The sequence below is a fragment of the Eublepharis macularius genome, chromosome 10 (assembly GCF_028583425.1).
Source record: "Eublepharis macularius isolate TG4126 chromosome 10, MPM_Emac_v1.0, whole genome shotgun sequence".
Lineage (NCBI taxonomy): Eukaryota > Metazoa > Chordata > Lepidosauria > Squamata > Eublepharidae > Eublepharis > Eublepharis macularius.
This window is the reverse complement of record NC_072799.1, coordinates 66993282-67010055: the sequence shown is the minus strand read 5'-3', so window position 1 is coordinate 67010055 and position 16774 is coordinate 66993282. Positions and strand designations below refer to the sequence as shown.

The window sequence follows — 16774 nt, the reverse complement described above, 5'->3', positions numbered from 1 at the left end:
TCAGTGGGTTGCCAGCACAGGGGGCAACTCCTGGCGGGAAGTGGTGCCCCTGGTATTACATGTGCACACACAAAGTGTGCACATGCTTCTGGGACCACATAATGATGTCACTTTGGGTCAGCTGGAAAAAAAGGGGGAGTTTTTTAATGTTTAAATCACCCTCAGTGAAAATGGTCACATGGCCAGTGGCCCCGCCTCCTGATCTCCAGACAGAGGAGATCTGTGCCTCTGTGCCTCTGTGCCGTGGCATGGAGGGCGATCTAAACTCCCCTTTGTCTGGAGATCAGGGGGCGGGGCCACCGGCCATGTGACCATTTTCAAGAGGTGCCAGAACTCCATTCCACCGTGTTCCAGCTAAAAAAAGCCCTGCTCACCCACTACCTTAACTGGAGATGCTGTAGAGTGTACCTGGGAAACTTCAGCATGTGAAGTGGATGCTCTACTACTTAGCTATATCTCCAGCCTCCAGGTGCAAAGTGCACAATAACAATACCATGAACAGACATTATTTTCATCCATTACATTAAAAACAGTTCATTACAAATGGTTTGAAGTTTTTGGTGGGAACATACATAAAGATGGAATCTTCGCTTCTCAAAATGCATTGCAAATATTATCCACATTGCATGATGAAAATCTTTAGAAGTTTGTTTTTACATTATATGCCAATTCAATATTTTAAAATATGATTTCTACAATGTCTTTACATTTATGTAATAGTCAGTGTTTGCACCTATCACTACATATCTTATGAAAACAAACTATGGAGTGATATGTGCAAAACACTGAGTAACCCCATTGCTTACTCTCAAACATAACTTGTACCCAACAAGAGGGAGGACAGGACTGGGTTTCTACAAAACCTGCATATTCCTCCTGTTTTTAGTAATGGCTCAAGGCATGCAGCAAAAAGAGGGCTTGCAACCTGTGCCAATGCATAGGAGGCTGCACTGAAGTGGGAATAGATTTTTTTTATCCTTAATTGTGTTGTATTCAGAAGCAGTTTTTGTTTCATTCTTGTCCTGAAGATGGTTGCAGTCAGTGAAAAATTACTGGCGAGAGATGGAGAGTGCAATGGACAAAAGTACTACTTCTTTGGCAAGTGTCACATGTTGCACTAACAAGCTGCAAAAACAACATTCAGAGAAGAAATCGTGCAGAGTTAGATTAGGTAGGTGTCAGAATGATTTAAAACTTGGTATGGGCTGCTTACATCTTTAAAGACATTGTGACACTCCCTTGTATTTTGCAGTGCTGTATGGGGAGAGATACAATGATTTAGAAAAGCATGTTTGCTCTCTGAAGGATAATGATGTCGTGTTAGATCACTATCACCCATGTGCTGCATTGACAGTCAAACATGTAAGTTTAATTCCACAAGGAACTATTGTGTTGCCTTGTTAGAAAATTCTGGAATAATATCAACTTCTCTGAATCTGCCTATAGATTGAGAAATATGGATTTCCTTTCGACCTTGCTTTTTCTCCACGAGAGAGCATCCAGCTGTATGATACAATGCTAAATAGTTGGCCAGAGTGGCCCAGATCTCACGTATGTATCATTTATATTATGCAATATTCTTGAAATATAAGACAATGAAGTTTTCTGATTTTTAATGGCTTGTCATTTCAAGGAATTTGAGCCTGAGGAATTTAATTGCTTCAAGAACAACATAACAATTAAAAAGGCAGATGCAAGGAAATATGAAGCAGATTTGAAGGTGGAACTAGCTGGCTGGATTGCTCTTGGACAAAAAGATAAGGTAATTACAATGAAATAGTACTTCTGTGTGAAATTTGTAATATGCAAATTTGGTTCTATTAAAATGGAAATAATCTATTCAGTTTTAAAGTATTGAAATGAATCCAACCCTCCGGTTCAGCAAAGCTTAAAGTCTTCCTCTGGCCTACAGAACATTATGCAGAAGATGCTTGAGGCTGGAGGAAGGCTTCAACTTTTGTTGTCTAGAATTGAAGGATATATGCCATTGTCAATATGTTTGCAAATCTAGCGGCTGTATAGCTTCTTGAACATTTAAAAGTTTGTACATTTCAAGGGCTATAAAGTGGCAGACATCCAACTCTGCTAAAAATGTGGTGCCTAGTTTTATAGAAATTTAGGGAATAGATTGATACTAAAGTAAGGCAGGGAAATTCCAAATAAAGCAAATCCAAGATTGTGTTGCTAGAGTTTGATTCCTTTATGGTAGATCATATAGTCTCTGTATCTTATAAAATCTACTGAATCTCAGATACCATTGTGTACTATGAAGAGTTCCTTTAAACAAGAAATGTGAAAATCTTTTGAAACATAACTGCATGAAAGTGTAATATGACAAAAATGTCTCCATATAGGTGAATCATGTTTTGGAATCCCTTAAACCTCATCCTACTGACTCTTCAGAACATGAAATGTACAGGAGATTTCCACTCTTGGTAGAAAAACTGAATACGATGGGCAAATTGCCTGCCATATTTTTTATGTAAGTATGTAAAAAGAATAGATGTTTTATTAAAATGACTCAGTGATTTCTCTTTTAAGTCTTACTCTGCTCCATGCTAGTCAGATGTCATCTGGAGTACTAAGTTTAACTCTGGATGTCGCACTTTTAGAAAGATGTAGACAAACTGGAATCAGTTGAGAAGAGAGCAACCAAAGTGGTTGGGGGTCTGGAAAACAAGACATGCAAGAAAAAGTTGAAGGAAATTGGTATTTTTAGCTAGGAGAGGAGAGGAGAAGAGAGAAGAGAATGTGGGAAGACATGATCATACTCTTCCAGTATTTGAAGTGCTATCATACAAAACAAGATAAAGACATTTTCTCTGCTGTAAATGCAAAGACTGTAGTTCATCTAATGGGCTTATGTTATAGAGGTGTTAATTTCAGCTGAACATTAGGAGAAACTTCTCAATGGCAAGAGCAACAATGAAAGCAACCCAATTACCTGGTGGGCTGGTTTGTCTTTGCTAGAGGTCTTCAAGCAGAAGCTGGGCCAGCTGTCTGTTGGGGATACTGTAACTCTGGATTTCCTACAATGAACAGGGGTTTGGACTGGAAAGGCTATAATGCCCCTCCCAACTCTGTGTCTTTCTGCAGTTCGCTGTTTTATATGATGAAATTAATGTTAGCACTTTGACAAATTTATTAATGCCTTAGTATCAAACTATGAACAAAATAAGGCAACTAGTTTAGTGCAGAGTTCAGGTATGTGTTTATCACAGTAGCTATCTATCATTGGGTTGATTGAAAGTACCTTGGAACTTGTTATGGATTTGACAGTATATTTCATGCCTGGCTGACTAAGTAGAAATAATTCGTGTGAAGTGTAATCTATGGGAAACATATCAGTCAGACAGTCTTGAAGATTTTGATAAACCTCCACATGCTGCTGGTGGCAGCACTACTCAAAATGCTACCTTTATTTCATTTTTTCTTAACATTTTTGTACCCTATTTTTTTACAAATTGGATTTTTATGCAAACATGGGGGTTCCCTAAGTTTGAAGAAGTGTATATTGCAGCTGTGATTGATCCTATTGATATAAGGACGTGCCCCTAGCAAGCTGCAAAATATACATAATTGAAGAGCTTTGCCAGAAAAAATGTGGTTTGTATTTCTTACACATTAGCATGTCCAGTGTTTTCCTATGTATGTCTCTTAAACAACCATCTTTCTTATAGTTAATTTATTTCTTTTCAGGTTTAACATTCATTTAGTAGAAGATGTTGCTAGGATTCTATTCCAGAGCTTGAAGAATAAACAAAGTAGCAAGCAAAATCCAGATACTGAAAAAGAAATTCAAAGTTTAAAAAATAAGCTAAGCAAGATGAAGAAAAATATAAAGAAAATACAGTCTCTGTAAGTATTATTTTATTACATGAAAGAATGTATTAATTAAAATGCACATACAGCTAATTACGATCTTTCTAACCTGTTCCTTAGCTTTCCATGACCTATTTAATAATGACTCAATACTTTCATTAACTACATCCTTCAATACACCCATGAAGCGTAAAATTTAGGATATTAATTAATCACCGTTTCCATTGAAAATGTTTGGCTGTTACCACCTTCCTTCCTATTATATGCATGCTTAAATAAAGGAGATTCATTTTAGCCCCTTCTGTTGCTACAGAATTTATCGCTTTCCTACTTTCCTGCCACCACATAAGATATAAAAGTGCAGTCTTTGCCATGACTAAAATTATGACAATGGGCATGTAGGAATATGTACTTTAAAAAAAGTAATTTAAATTTCATTTCAGTATTTCAGAAAGGTAATGATTACTGTTATCCCAAAATTCTGGGATATTTATACTCTTTCAGGCATCTGTTTTGGTTAATTTGGTCAGGCTGGGGAATTTCAGGTATTGATTGACCAGGCTTCCATTACGATGCCAGTTCTGCTTTCACCATTTTTAATGGTAGATCTGCTGTCCAGAATCAGAGGCCAGGTTGACCTGTCACTGTTTTCAATGGGAGTCCAAGTTTACCCATTGACAACAGTGGGAATTTAAAGGGCTGCAGCAGCATCAGTATCATGGCTAGACATGGGCACGAACAGAAAAAAAATGAACATGGTGTTCATTGTTCATTGCCATCCATGAACAACGAACAACGAACATTGATGAGCATGATCCTGTTCACGAACATGTTCGTTGTTCGTGGGGGCCAGCAGGCTCTCCTCCAGCCATCAAGATCCCTACCGCACCACTCCCAGAAACCCTACTTGAGCAGGCAGCAGGAAATGTACCAATAATAAATAATAGCTTGGCCCCAGAGCCTGGCAGCAGCCCTGGAACTTGAAGGGGTAAATCCTTATCCCGCCATACATAAAGGAAATTCAAGCTCCAATGCACTCGCCCTGTCTCTCTAACAGCAGCTGTCTCTCCCTGAAAGCCAGAGCTGGGAGCCCCCCGCCCCCCTGGTTTTTTCCTCTTTTAACAAATTTGGAGCTCCAGTCCACACTTGGAAGGAAGACCTGCCTATCAAGCTAAATTGGGCTTAGATTGGGGTTTCCAGGGCAACAGCAGGAGTTCAGACAGAGTTCAGACAATCCCTGCCTAAGTTGCCATGGGAACTGATTGCAGGTGCCAGGCTTGATGAACAGCAACAAACAGCAATGAACAAGGCTTGCAACAACCACCTGTTTGTTTAGAATGGGGCCTCATGAACAGCTTGTTTGTGAACAGCAGATTGGGATGTTAGCATTTTTTTTTTAGTTCATATTGCTGTTTGTGCCCATCTCTAATCATGGTCTAGATAGGGTGCTCTGTCTCCCTCTTTCATGACTCCTGCTACCTGCAAGGAAGAGCAAGAGCCAGCAGCCAATCTGTCACCACAGGGTTCCTCTCCCTACCAGCTGGTATGTCTAAACATCTTGAAACATTCAATTTTGATAATGTTTATTAAATCTGAAATTTTCAGAAGTGTTTTTAGCAGCCCGGGTAGCTCAGCTTAGTTCAGGGTCACCAGAGTTTGGGAGCTAAGCTTCATCAGCCACAATCTGTATTTCCACCTTTTTAAGATGAAGTGGCTCAATCCCCTTTCATCCAGAAAAGTCCCAAGGGCTCTGATTGGCTGGCCAGCGTTTGGAGTTGGGTCTGATAGAAGCCTTTAAAGTCATGACTGCAGTTTCAGAACTGGAATTGAACAACGCAAGGATGTAATAGTTTCAAGGTCTTGTACATACATTGCATCATTCTAGCAAAGGACCTTGGGTAAGAGTGTGTGCACTGTCCTTGATTGGCTAACTGGGATCATGCCAGTTGCTACAGTTTTGTAGCCCAATTTTGTGTCTCTGGATTCTGAGACTTTGGAACTTTGTTTGGACTCTTTTGGTTTAGCCTGAGAGGTAAACTTTAGGCATGTTAGGTTCGTTATCTAGCGTTTATTGTTTTTCCTTCTGTTTGCACAGTTGTGTATCTGTACTCTTCTGCACTTCTGTTAATAAGCTGTTGGGAGTATAAACTTTTCTGTTCTTTGGGAGTTTTCAAGCTTCAGTCTGAATCCAGTACTTTGGCCCATTTTGGTCACAGTTATCCAAATAGTTGTTTAGTGGAACTCAATCTGCAAAGCTGTCTACCTTACAGGGTTGACTTCCTGTTTAAAACCTAGTAGGGCTGGGAACTTGCCTTTCTGTTCCACAGCCGAAGGTTTGGTCAAGAGAGACTGGTGGCAGCTTGTTACTCAGGAAGTAATGATTCACTCGCAGTTTTGAGTGTTTTGCTCTGGACCTCTCACTTAGGGCGACTTGTGGATACAGCTGTCCTTGACAGTAATTACCTATTATTTGAGAAACCTTGATCACCCTCCGGTTGTTCAGGGACAAAGAACACAGGGGAAATGACAGCTGATGGAGGAAAGGGCGCTGAACATTTCTGTGTAGACGCTCCATTGTTATGGTCTCCAAGATCCTAGTCTGAAACAAACCACTTTATCACACTGGCTATTATTTGTTGACTGCTGTTGTGAGTCATGCCAATCATGTGATAGCAAGCTGTCTGTTATTGCTGCCAGACCTGGTCCTGATGAGCCCTCCTTAAAAACCAAAACAGCTCTGGAATAGGCTTTGACACCCCCCCCCCTTTCCTTTTACTGACAGAAACCAAGACTTGAATGCTGGCAATACAGTTGCAGTTGCCTAGCAACGGCCACTGACGGAATCTGCTTCTTAAAGCTACAAGCACTGCTTCATTTTGGGGGGAATAACCACCTTAATGTATTTTTTATTTCAGATTTTTCTGCAAACCTGGGGATGTTTTCAGTTTTATAGAAAGATATGTCCTATTTGTCCATGTTCCCAGTCTCTGAATATAAGAATCTACAGATGGGGCCATGGTTAGAATCAGATATATTGATAAATATATCACCAAATATGATTTAAAAATCTAGAGTGCATATGTATAAAAAGCAATTCAGCCATAAAAGAAAACACTCCTAATATATAGTAAACATTTTTTTTCTATTTATACATGTACAACACATGAAATGCATATGATTGGCAAGTAAGAGAAAACCACACACATTTTGATAACAAGTCTTCATCAGAGGTCAAATTGAACGTACAGGTCCACATGAACCAAACATTAAGGCTGGTAAATATAAAGGGTGAAACCAAGTCTGGTCTGTACTTTATAATATAGTAGTAAACCTCACTGACAAACCTTTTTGTGTATAATACCAATGAAAGGTATAATCTCAGCAACAAAAAAATCTTCATATTAAGATATGTGTAAATACATGTCTCTGTGTATATACACAAAATTCTCTCAGTGCCAAACTATTAAAATGCAAGACAAAGTAATAAGGAACAATTTAGTAACAATTAAAAGCTTGTGTATTACAAATTTGTGTTCTGATGTATTCTAACTGATGCTTTGATACTTATTCAAGCCACAGAGCTAATGTAAAAAAGCAGAATATAAAAATATTTTAAATAAATAAATATAATAAAACGAATGTTTTATGTAGTGACCCCAAAAAGCAAACATCATCTAAACTGGAAAACATTATAGCTACTCTTACTGAATATAAAGCCTTGAAGAAAAGACTCGCAAAATTGACTGAGGTCCCTCCAGACTGCACCTATGCAAACAGCAAAGCTGTGGATGAAAAGGTAAATCAGCCATTGTTGATTTTTTTGTGTTTATATCTTAAGGATCTTTCCTAAACTACCTTAGCGCTGTGGGAGCTACTGTACTATGGCTGTTTCCCATGCTATGATAGTAATGAAAAAAAGTCAAATGGGAGGAGTTGACTGTTATTTCTCCTGACAGTATTGCCCTAGTTTTCAGAGGGGTGGTCTTAGTGAATAAGTAATCACACTGGGTCATTTCTGTAACCATTTTGTGTAAACTGTTATTCTGAAATGGGGATGAGTGGATTTCTCCATATTTTCTTCCTTTTTGTTCTGGAATTTCATTTTGCAGGGCTTGTTCTTAATTTCATTTTGGTTCCACACTAGAGATGGGCAAAACCCGGGAAAAATCCAAATCGTGCGGCTCGTGGTTCGTTGCGTTTCATGAACCACGAACCATGAACTTTCATGAACTTCCCCAGTTTGTGAACCGGTTCATCCAGTTCATGGTTTGTCAATTTCCGAGGCCCTAGAATAGCCCCCTTCAGAGTCAGAGATGCCAAACTCACAAGGAGTCTTCACCAGGCCCTACTCCAGCCACCCTCCAAGTTTGACAAAGATTGCATTTCGGACCTCCGTGTTATAGACCCCCCCAAGTGGGTGCCCCCAGGAAAGTCTCACTAGATATAATGGGAGCCAGCCACGAATGCCAATTGACTTGTGTCAGGCTCCTGGCCAGATTCATCAGAGCCTGGGGGTGGCACACCCTCCAGGTTTGCCTTGGCAGTGCCTAGGGCTCAAGGAAAGCCTTAAATATGGAGGGAGGAAAGGGTTGGAGACACCCTGGATCTCTCTCTCCCTCCATTGGGATGGCCAGAGTCACTCTCTCTCTCTCTCTGACCTTGTCACAATCTCTTGTCTCTCCAACTCACTCAATCACTCCCAACTACTCATCACCGGCTCCTTCTTCCTGCTCACATCTGTCTGCCTGTCTGTCTGTCTGTCTGTCTGTCTGCCTGCCTGCCTGCCTGCCTGCCTGCCTGCCTGCCTGTCTGTCTGTCTGTCTGTCTGTCTGTCTGTCTGTCTGTCTGTTAGATTTCTAACCCATCCGCCCTGTGAACGGGCTCAGGATGGGTTACAGTAAAATGCTCAATAACCAAATCACTTTGGTGTAGTGGTTAAGAGCACAGGACTCTAATCTGGAGAACCAGGTTTGATTCTCCACTCCTCCACTTGTAGCCAGCTGCGTGACCTTGGGTCAGTTACAGCTTCTAGGAGCTCTTTCAGCCCCATCCACCTCACAGGGTGATTGTTGTTGTGGGGATAATGATAACATACTTTGTAAACCACTCTGAGTGGGTGTTAAGTCATCCTGAAGGGCGGTATATAAATTGAATATTATTATTATTATTATAAAACATATAAATACATTAAAAACCAAAAAAACACCACAAATACATACAAACAGCATTTTGGATGGCAGGCCCCCTCCAATTTCCCCAATCACAGGATAAAACAAAGCCGAACAGGAGGGGTGGGGTAGGGCCATAGTTTATAACAATCTGGTGACTGTGCTTATAGGGAGGCAGATGATTACATTGCCCCCCTGGTGGGAGACCAGTAGAGAGGCTCCTAAAATGATAAAAGACTGGCCTCAACCATACGCCCGGTGGAACATCTCAGTCTTTCAGGCCCACCGAAAAGACAGAAGATCCTGGCGGGCCCAGGTGTCCTCCGACAGAGTTTCACCAGGTTGGTGCCAGGACTGGAAAAGCCCTGGCCCTGGTCGAGGCCAGCTGGGCCTCCCTGGGGCCAGAGACCACCAGTAGGTTCTTATTTGCTGATCTTAATGCTCTCCAGGGTACATACAGGGAGAGATGGTCCTGTAGGTATGCTGGTCCCAGTCCATTTAGTGCTTTAAAGGTTAAAACGAAAACCTTGAACCTAATCTGGAATTCGACAAGGAGCCAGTGCAGCTGCTGCAGGATGAGAGTAATATGTCCCCTGTATGGTGTGACCATCAGGCCATGTGCAACAGCGTTCTGGACACACTGTAATTCCGGGTTATGCCCAAAGGAAGCCCTGTGTAGAACAAGTTACAGTAGTCTATTATGGAGGTGACTGTTGCATGGATCACTGTAGTTAGGTCGTGTGTTGACAAATAGGGCGCAAGCTGCCTGGCCTGTTGAAGATCAAAAAATGCAGACTGGGCAGTTGCCGTGACCTGGCCCTCCATTGATGAATCCAGTATCACTCTGAGACTTCGGACCGATGAGACAGGCGCTAATGGTGCCTCATCAAAGGTTTGAAGCTGGATTCCCAAATCTGACAACGCCCAGCCCAAGTACAAGACCTCTGTCTTTACAGGGTTCAACTTCAGCTGGCTCTGCTTTACCCATCCAGCTACAACCTCCAAAGCTTTTACTAGGACATCAGGGGCAGAGTCAGGCCGGCCACCCATCAACAGATACAACTGGGTGTCATCTGCATATTTGAGACTACCCAGTCCGAAACTTTGCACCAGCTGGGCAAGGGGGCACATGTACAGATTGAATAACAAAGGGGAGAGTATCGCCCATTGTGATAAACTCTCCCCAAGTGCCACCCTCTGTCCCCGACCTTTATAGGCCCCGCTTGGCAACAACCCCCAGTCAAGGAGATGTTCTTGGGGACACAGGAATATTATTTTAAAGGAGAGGAGGACAGAGACAATCTGTACTACCCAGCTACCCCAACGGACACCCTGGGCCAGCACGGACCAACAATAGAGGGGGGGAGAGGCACCCCAGCCACAGGAAGGTGGAGCAGCTCCCAAGCCCCAGAGGGTAAGCAAGTGGAAGCCAGCTAGCCCCACCCTCCAGTGGGAGACTAAGAGCCTTGAAAGGGGAAGTAAGGACAGCCAGGGGGTACCAGGGCAGAGGGAGAAGGCACAAGAGATAGGGGCAGCCAGCCAAGAGAGCACAGCTGTAGCTGCCCAAAGCAGCCAAACTAGCTACCCCAGGTGCAACTGCTTGAGGCAGCCAAGGCCAATGCTAGAGGGCAAAAGAGGGGCGTGGCTGGCAGGTGGGGCCAGAAATGAGGGAAAGGATATAAGGGAAGTCCACCCACAGGTGAGTTGTTGTGTAGGAGTGTGGTGGAGTGGAGGAGAGAGAGAAAAAGAATGAGAGAACAGCGGAGAGGAGGTGGAGGAAAGGAGATGAAGAGGAGGAGGAGTAAGCCTGAAAGCTAGATGGAGACAGCTGTCATGGAATGCAGCTGGGACAATCTCAGGTTGAAGGGACCTGTGAGGGGACTGAGAGGGTATGAGGATGAGGTATACCTTCCTTCTTACACAGAGTGGGATCCCGCAGATTCCCTGAAGATCCTTTAAGGCTGAAGTCAGGCATGCTGGCGCCTCACCGGGCGATGCCTAAGGCAGAACCTGATATGCCCATCCTACTATATAAAATGCGAAGCCTATTCAAGACAACTTTCTTCCTACCCTGATGCACCAACAGAGGGTGTTGTTGTAGGGGGAAGCCCAGATAAGGCAGCCAGATCTTCAGAGACAATGCCCCAGGGGGAAGCCTAGGCTGGGATCAGGCGTGTAGCAGGCGGCAATGCCTGCTCCCCACCTTCACCCAGCTGGGATCAGGAGCAAAGAAGGTGGCAATACCCATCCCCTGTCTTCTCCCAGCTAGGATCAGGAGCAAAGCAGGTGGCAATGCCAGCCTCCTGCCTTCAACCAGCTTGGATCAGAAGTGGAGTAGGTGGCAATGCCCCCCCCGTCATCACCCAACTGGAATCAGGAGTGGAGCAGGTGGCAATGCCCATTCTCTCTTCACCCAGCTCAGATCAAGAGCAAAGCAGGTGGCACCCTGCCTTCACACAGGTGGGATTAGAAGTGGAGCCGGTGGCAATGCCCCCCCCCCATCTTCATCCAGCTAGGATGAGGTGCGGAGAAGGTGGCAATGCCCTCCTCCCATCTTCACCCAGCTGGTATTAGGAGCGGAGCAGGTGGCAATGCCTGCCCCCCACCTTCACCCAGTTGAGATCAGGAGCGGAACAGGTGGCAATGGCCACCCCCTTCAACCAGCTGGGATCAGGAGTGTAGCAGGTCGAAATGTCTGCCCCCCTTCATCCAGCTGGGATCAAGAGTGGATCAGAAGGCAATGCCTGCTCCCCCCCTTCACCAAGCTGGGATTAGGAGTGGAGAAGGTGGCAATGCCCGCCTCCCCTTCACCCAGCTGGGATCAGGTGCAAAGTAGGTGGCAATGCCTGCCCCGTTCAGTTGGCTGGAATCAGGCACAAAGCAGGAGGCAGTACCCACCCCACCTTCACCCATCTGGGATCAGGCGCAGAGCAGGTGGTAATGCCTGTCCCCCCTTTATGTGGCCAGGATCAAGTACAGAGCAGGAGGCAATGCCCACCTCCTGCCTTCAACTGGCCGGCATCAGAGACAGAGCAGGTGGCAACACCTGCCCTGTGCCTTCACCCTGCTGGGTCAGGAGTGGAGTAGGTGGCAATACCTGCCGTCCACCTTCACGCAGCAGGGATTAGAAGTGGAGTAGGTAGCAATGCCCACGCCCTGCTATCACCCAGCTGAGAACAGGACTGGAGCATGTTACAAGGCCCATCCCCTCTTCACCCAGCTCAGATCAGGAGCAAAGCAGGTGGCAATGCTTGCTCCCCCATTCACCCGGCTGAGATTAGCAGCAGAGCAGATGGCAATGCTCTACCCTGCTTTCATCCAGGTGGGATCAGGAGTGGAGCAGGTGGCAATGCAGCTTCCCCTTTAACCAGCCAGATCAGGAGTGGAGCAGGCAGAAATGTCCACCACCTCTTTACCCAGTTGGGGTCAAGAGTGGAGCAGGTGGCAATGCCCGCACCCCCACCTTCACCCAGTTGGGATCAGGAGCGAAGAAGGTGGCAATGCCTGCCCCTCCTTCAACCAGCTGGGATCAGGAGTGGAGCAGGTAGAAAAGCCCACCCCCACCTTCCCCCAGCTGGGATCAAGAGTGGAGCAGCAGGCAATGCCTGCTCCCCCTTCACCCAGCCAGGATCAGGAGCCGAGCTAGTGGCAATGCCCACCCTTCTTCATTCAGCCGGGATCAGGTGTGTAGCAGGCGAGAATGCCTGTCCATATTCATCTGGCCAGAATCAGGCACGGAGCAGGAGGCAATGCCCGCCACACTGTCACCCATCTGGGATCAGGAGCATAGCAGGTGGCGATGCCCACCCTCCTTCACCCAGACGGGATCAGGTGCAGAGCAGATACAATCCCCCCCCTTCATTCGGTCGGAATCAGTGATGGAGGATGAGGGAATGCCCGCCTGCCCACCTTCCCCTTTCTAGAGCCTGTTGTATTCCCCCCCCCACACACACAAGAAGTACTAAACCCTAAAGGAGCAGTGCTTGGATTCAGGAAAGTGTGCACAGTTTGAATGGGGCAAAGCCCTGGTTCTCATAGGGCAAAACGTGTCCTGAGGCTCGGGAGTCCCCTCAGCCATTGGGACAAAGACCATAAAGGTTAGTCTCTGGGAATGACAAAGGTTTGATTACCTGTGATTGGTGCTGCTGGGATGTAATAAAAGAAATACAGAGTTTCTCATGGTGCCTCACAAAGAAGCAGTTTGCTAATGAATCTCACTGGAGCTGAGTTGAATTTAGATATGAAAATACATGTTCCCAGAGAGAAATTAAACTTATCAGTGCTGATTGATTGCTCTCAATTTTAGGATGGGAATGTACTCAGGGAAGGAGGGTATTGGAATGTGCTAATAGGGTTGACACAGTGAGATCCTGTCTTATCACCATCTAACGGCAGAAGGAGCAGTAAAATCAATCACCACCAGTCCTCGGCATTTGCATGAACATTCCAGTCATGCCTTACTCTCCAGGGTGAGAGAAACACTTTTCTCTGCCGGTTGGAATGCCCTTCTGATGCAGATTTAGGCTGCATTAATTCTGTGATTTTAGGATGACGGGAGATGCAGCACCAGTCCAGGCGTGACCCTGGTGGCTCCTGCCACCTGGGTTGAAGCCTGCAATGGCCACTATTGGTGCGTACCCTTTGGCTTCCCCCAGATCCCTTACGGAGACCCTGAGAAAAAGGGGGAGAGCTGCCCAGCAAGCACAACTCACCTCCAGTGGATCTGGCCCTATGCACCAAAACCACCACAAGAGGCGAGCACACCACTCACCTCCCACCAACACTTTGACAGCAGCTGTCAAATTAGTTGTTCTTCTGTCATTACTCAAACTCACCAGTGACAATGGTTGCTCTCAACCAGTGCTTTGTAGAGAATTGGGCAAATCCTCTACTCCTCTCAGTCTTTTCCCAAGAGATACAAACAAACCTAATGATGAATGCCATCCAGGTGACTAATCCCAAAGAAATTCTCCATCAAAGCTAATTAAAGCAAATGGAAATTTGCTGTAATTATTGAATCTTATCTAACTGTGCCAGATCTGGATAATCTTCTGATGACTCTGATGGTTAACTTGCACTTTGCTTTCATAGAATTAGAGTTTTCTTCCCCTCCCTCCAAATTTCTCTTGCTTTGGTCATTTTCACAGAGTTATTTACCCCGGGTTCTATGTGGGTGGATAGCAGTCCCCCCCACTCCGACTTCTCCAGTTTATGATAGGTGATTCAGGGCGAAACTACATGAGACTACTTACAAAAGTTTGTGCGAGTGTTTAGAAGTACATGTGCTCCAACATGCTCATGTCCTGTAACTTTATGTAGCTGCATTTGCGAACGTCCATGGTTATAATCAGTGGGTCACAAGTGCAGAACGCCAATTTTGGTTGGCATGGAGGGAGACGAGGGATGGTATCCCATGGTGCACCTTCTTTTTCCACATACTCAAATCTTCCTTGGCAGTACAGAACAAATTCAGAAAAAGTCAGCCATTGTTTCCAATGGGAAATGTGATTCAGGGCATTCTGGAGGCCTGGGGGGGGGCATTTTTGGATTGAATTTTACCAAATTTGCTGGAGACCTACTCCTAACTGTCCTCTAATGACCCACTAAGTTTCATGAAGATTGGACATTGGGGGGCTACTTTATGCCCCCCCAAAGAAGGTGCTCCCAGCTACCTCCAATCTCCATTATTCCCTATTGGCAAAACTATGGGGGTTATCCAGGGGGATCGGGATGGCATTTTGCAAAAGAAATCTACAAAATTTAAAGGAGCCATACTCCTGCCTGTCCTCTAAAGACCTTCCAAGTCCCATGAATACTGGACTAGGGGTGTGCACCTCAGCACATATTCAGGTTTCCCACTTCGGGTTTACCGAAGTAGGAAAAATTCGGGAAAAGCCCAAACCCAACTGCTTCAGGATTATTAGGAAAGATCTGGCCATTGTTTCCAATGGGAAACACTGCTCCCAGCTATCCAGGGGTCTGGGCGGAATTTTCTTTCCTAATAATGTCAAAGTTGCTGAGGACCTTCTCCTAACTCTCTTTTCACTACCAACCAAGTTTCAGTGAGCTTGGACTTTGGGGGGCCATTTTGTGGCCCCCCAAAGAAGGTATCCCATCCACCTCCAATCTCCATTATTCTCTATGGGGAAAACTAGTGGGCTTCCTATGGGGCTGGGGGTGGCATTTTGCAAGCAAAATGCACCAAATTAGCAGGAGACCTACGCCTACCTGTCCTCTCAAGAACCTCCAAGTATCAGGGATATTGGACCCTGGGGGGCATTTTATGGCCCCCCAAAGAAGGTGATCCTAACCACCCTGTTTGTTTCTATTTTGGGAAAAAACAGACTCCCACAGCAGAAACACATGGATTGTGGCATGGCCACAGGCTGTCACACTCCCATTTACACCCCAGACAGCCCAACAGAACTAAACTGAAGCCTCCCCCCAAAAGCCCAGTACCCCCAAAGTAGGCTGGCCAGCCACTCCCCATTGTTCTTTATGATAAAAACTTTTAAAATGTCTTTCCCAGGGGCACTTATGCACACGACAAGGATGCCGCAGCTGAGGCACACTCCTGAATGCAAGATCATCCTTGAGAAAGCCCAACATAACCAAACACACATGCCCCCCCCAACCCCCAGCACTTCCACTGCAGAAACACATGGATCAAGGCTGCCATGTCCAGAGGCACTTTGGTCCAAAAATTCACCCCCCCAGACCCCTGGAAAACACCAAATCGCATTTCCCATTGGAAACAATGGCCGAATTTTACCGAATTTGCTCTGTACTGCCGAGGAAGTTTTGAGCATGCTCAAAGAGAAGGTACATAATAGGATACCATCCTTCTTCTTGGAGGAACCAGGAGGAAACCTTTGCCAGTCTACACAGAGTCGACTTCCGTGTGGCTGAAGTGTGCAAGTGACCAGGAAAGTAACGGGGGAAATGTGTAAGTGCAATCATGTGCTCTACATGTGTAATTTGTCTCATGTAGTTCAGGTCTCAGCATGCCTTGGGCACTGGGGCATGCTGCATGTCTCTCTGTGTATGTGTTAACTTCTTCCCCAGTGCAGTGGCAGCTGCAAGCCTAAGAAGGGAGGATGAGGGTGGGGTACTAGAGACAAGTTCTAGTTTTTTTCAGTTTCTGCACCTCTCCAAGGCTGCTGCCTGTCTTCTTCAGTGGGAAAGTGGGAAAGACTTTGCTTGCTTGTATCCTGTATAAGATGGGAAGGGATGCAATGTGAAATGCCAACCAATGTTTTAGTCCATCTGCTTTGTAGATAGGATGCTAAGGCTTCCTTCTTCTGAAAAGTAAAACAAGAAAAAGAAATACACAAGCAGAGATCCTGAAGTTTATAATTACAACAAGTTAAGAGATTGAGTTTTTAATTTTATTTTGTATGCTTTTTAGACTTTGAGAAAGTTACTTTTTCGATTACGGAAAGTCGGCAATAGTTTTAAACAAGAAATATTGGCGATGAGAGGCATTGGATACCATCATTCTGCCATGTGGTCCAAACAAAGGCAATTTGTGGAGATGTTGTTCAGAATGGGATATATTCGGGTAAGTAAAATGTCTTTATTAATACCTTAGATGCACATTTTTCAATAAGTCATGAAGCTGAATGAAACCCAAATAATTTCAGATAAACAAAGCAACCATTTGTACATACCTAGCATAGTAAAAAACGATTTTTTTTTACATAAAATGACAGTGATTTACAGGTTTGTGGTTTCAATTTAAATGTATTTAGATTTTTAAAAATCTATTTTGCCAACAGGTCCCA

At 44.7% G+C, this 16774-nt stretch overlaps 1 protein-coding gene across 1 annotated transcript in view; it reads left to right on the top strand.

Moving 5' to 3' along the window:
* Positions 1 to 16774, top strand: part of LOC129336710 (probable ATP-dependent RNA helicase DDX60) — a 54913-nt gene that overhangs the window by 17429 nt on the left and 20710 nt on the right. Inside the window, exons 8-15 of the mRNA XM_054990002.1 lie at positions 1029 to 1171; positions 1253 to 1362; positions 1447 to 1551; positions 1634 to 1762; positions 2355 to 2482; positions 3700 to 3858; positions 7474 to 7618; positions 16399 to 16551. Of these exons, the coding sequence (XP_054845977.1) occupies positions 1029 to 1171; positions 1253 to 1362; positions 1447 to 1551; positions 1634 to 1762; positions 2355 to 2482; positions 3700 to 3858; positions 7474 to 7618; positions 16399 to 16551 (1072 nt within the window). The remainder of the gene's footprint in view (positions 1 to 1028; positions 1172 to 1252; positions 1363 to 1446; positions 1552 to 1633; positions 1763 to 2354; positions 2483 to 3699; positions 3859 to 7473; positions 7619 to 16398; positions 16552 to 16774) is intronic.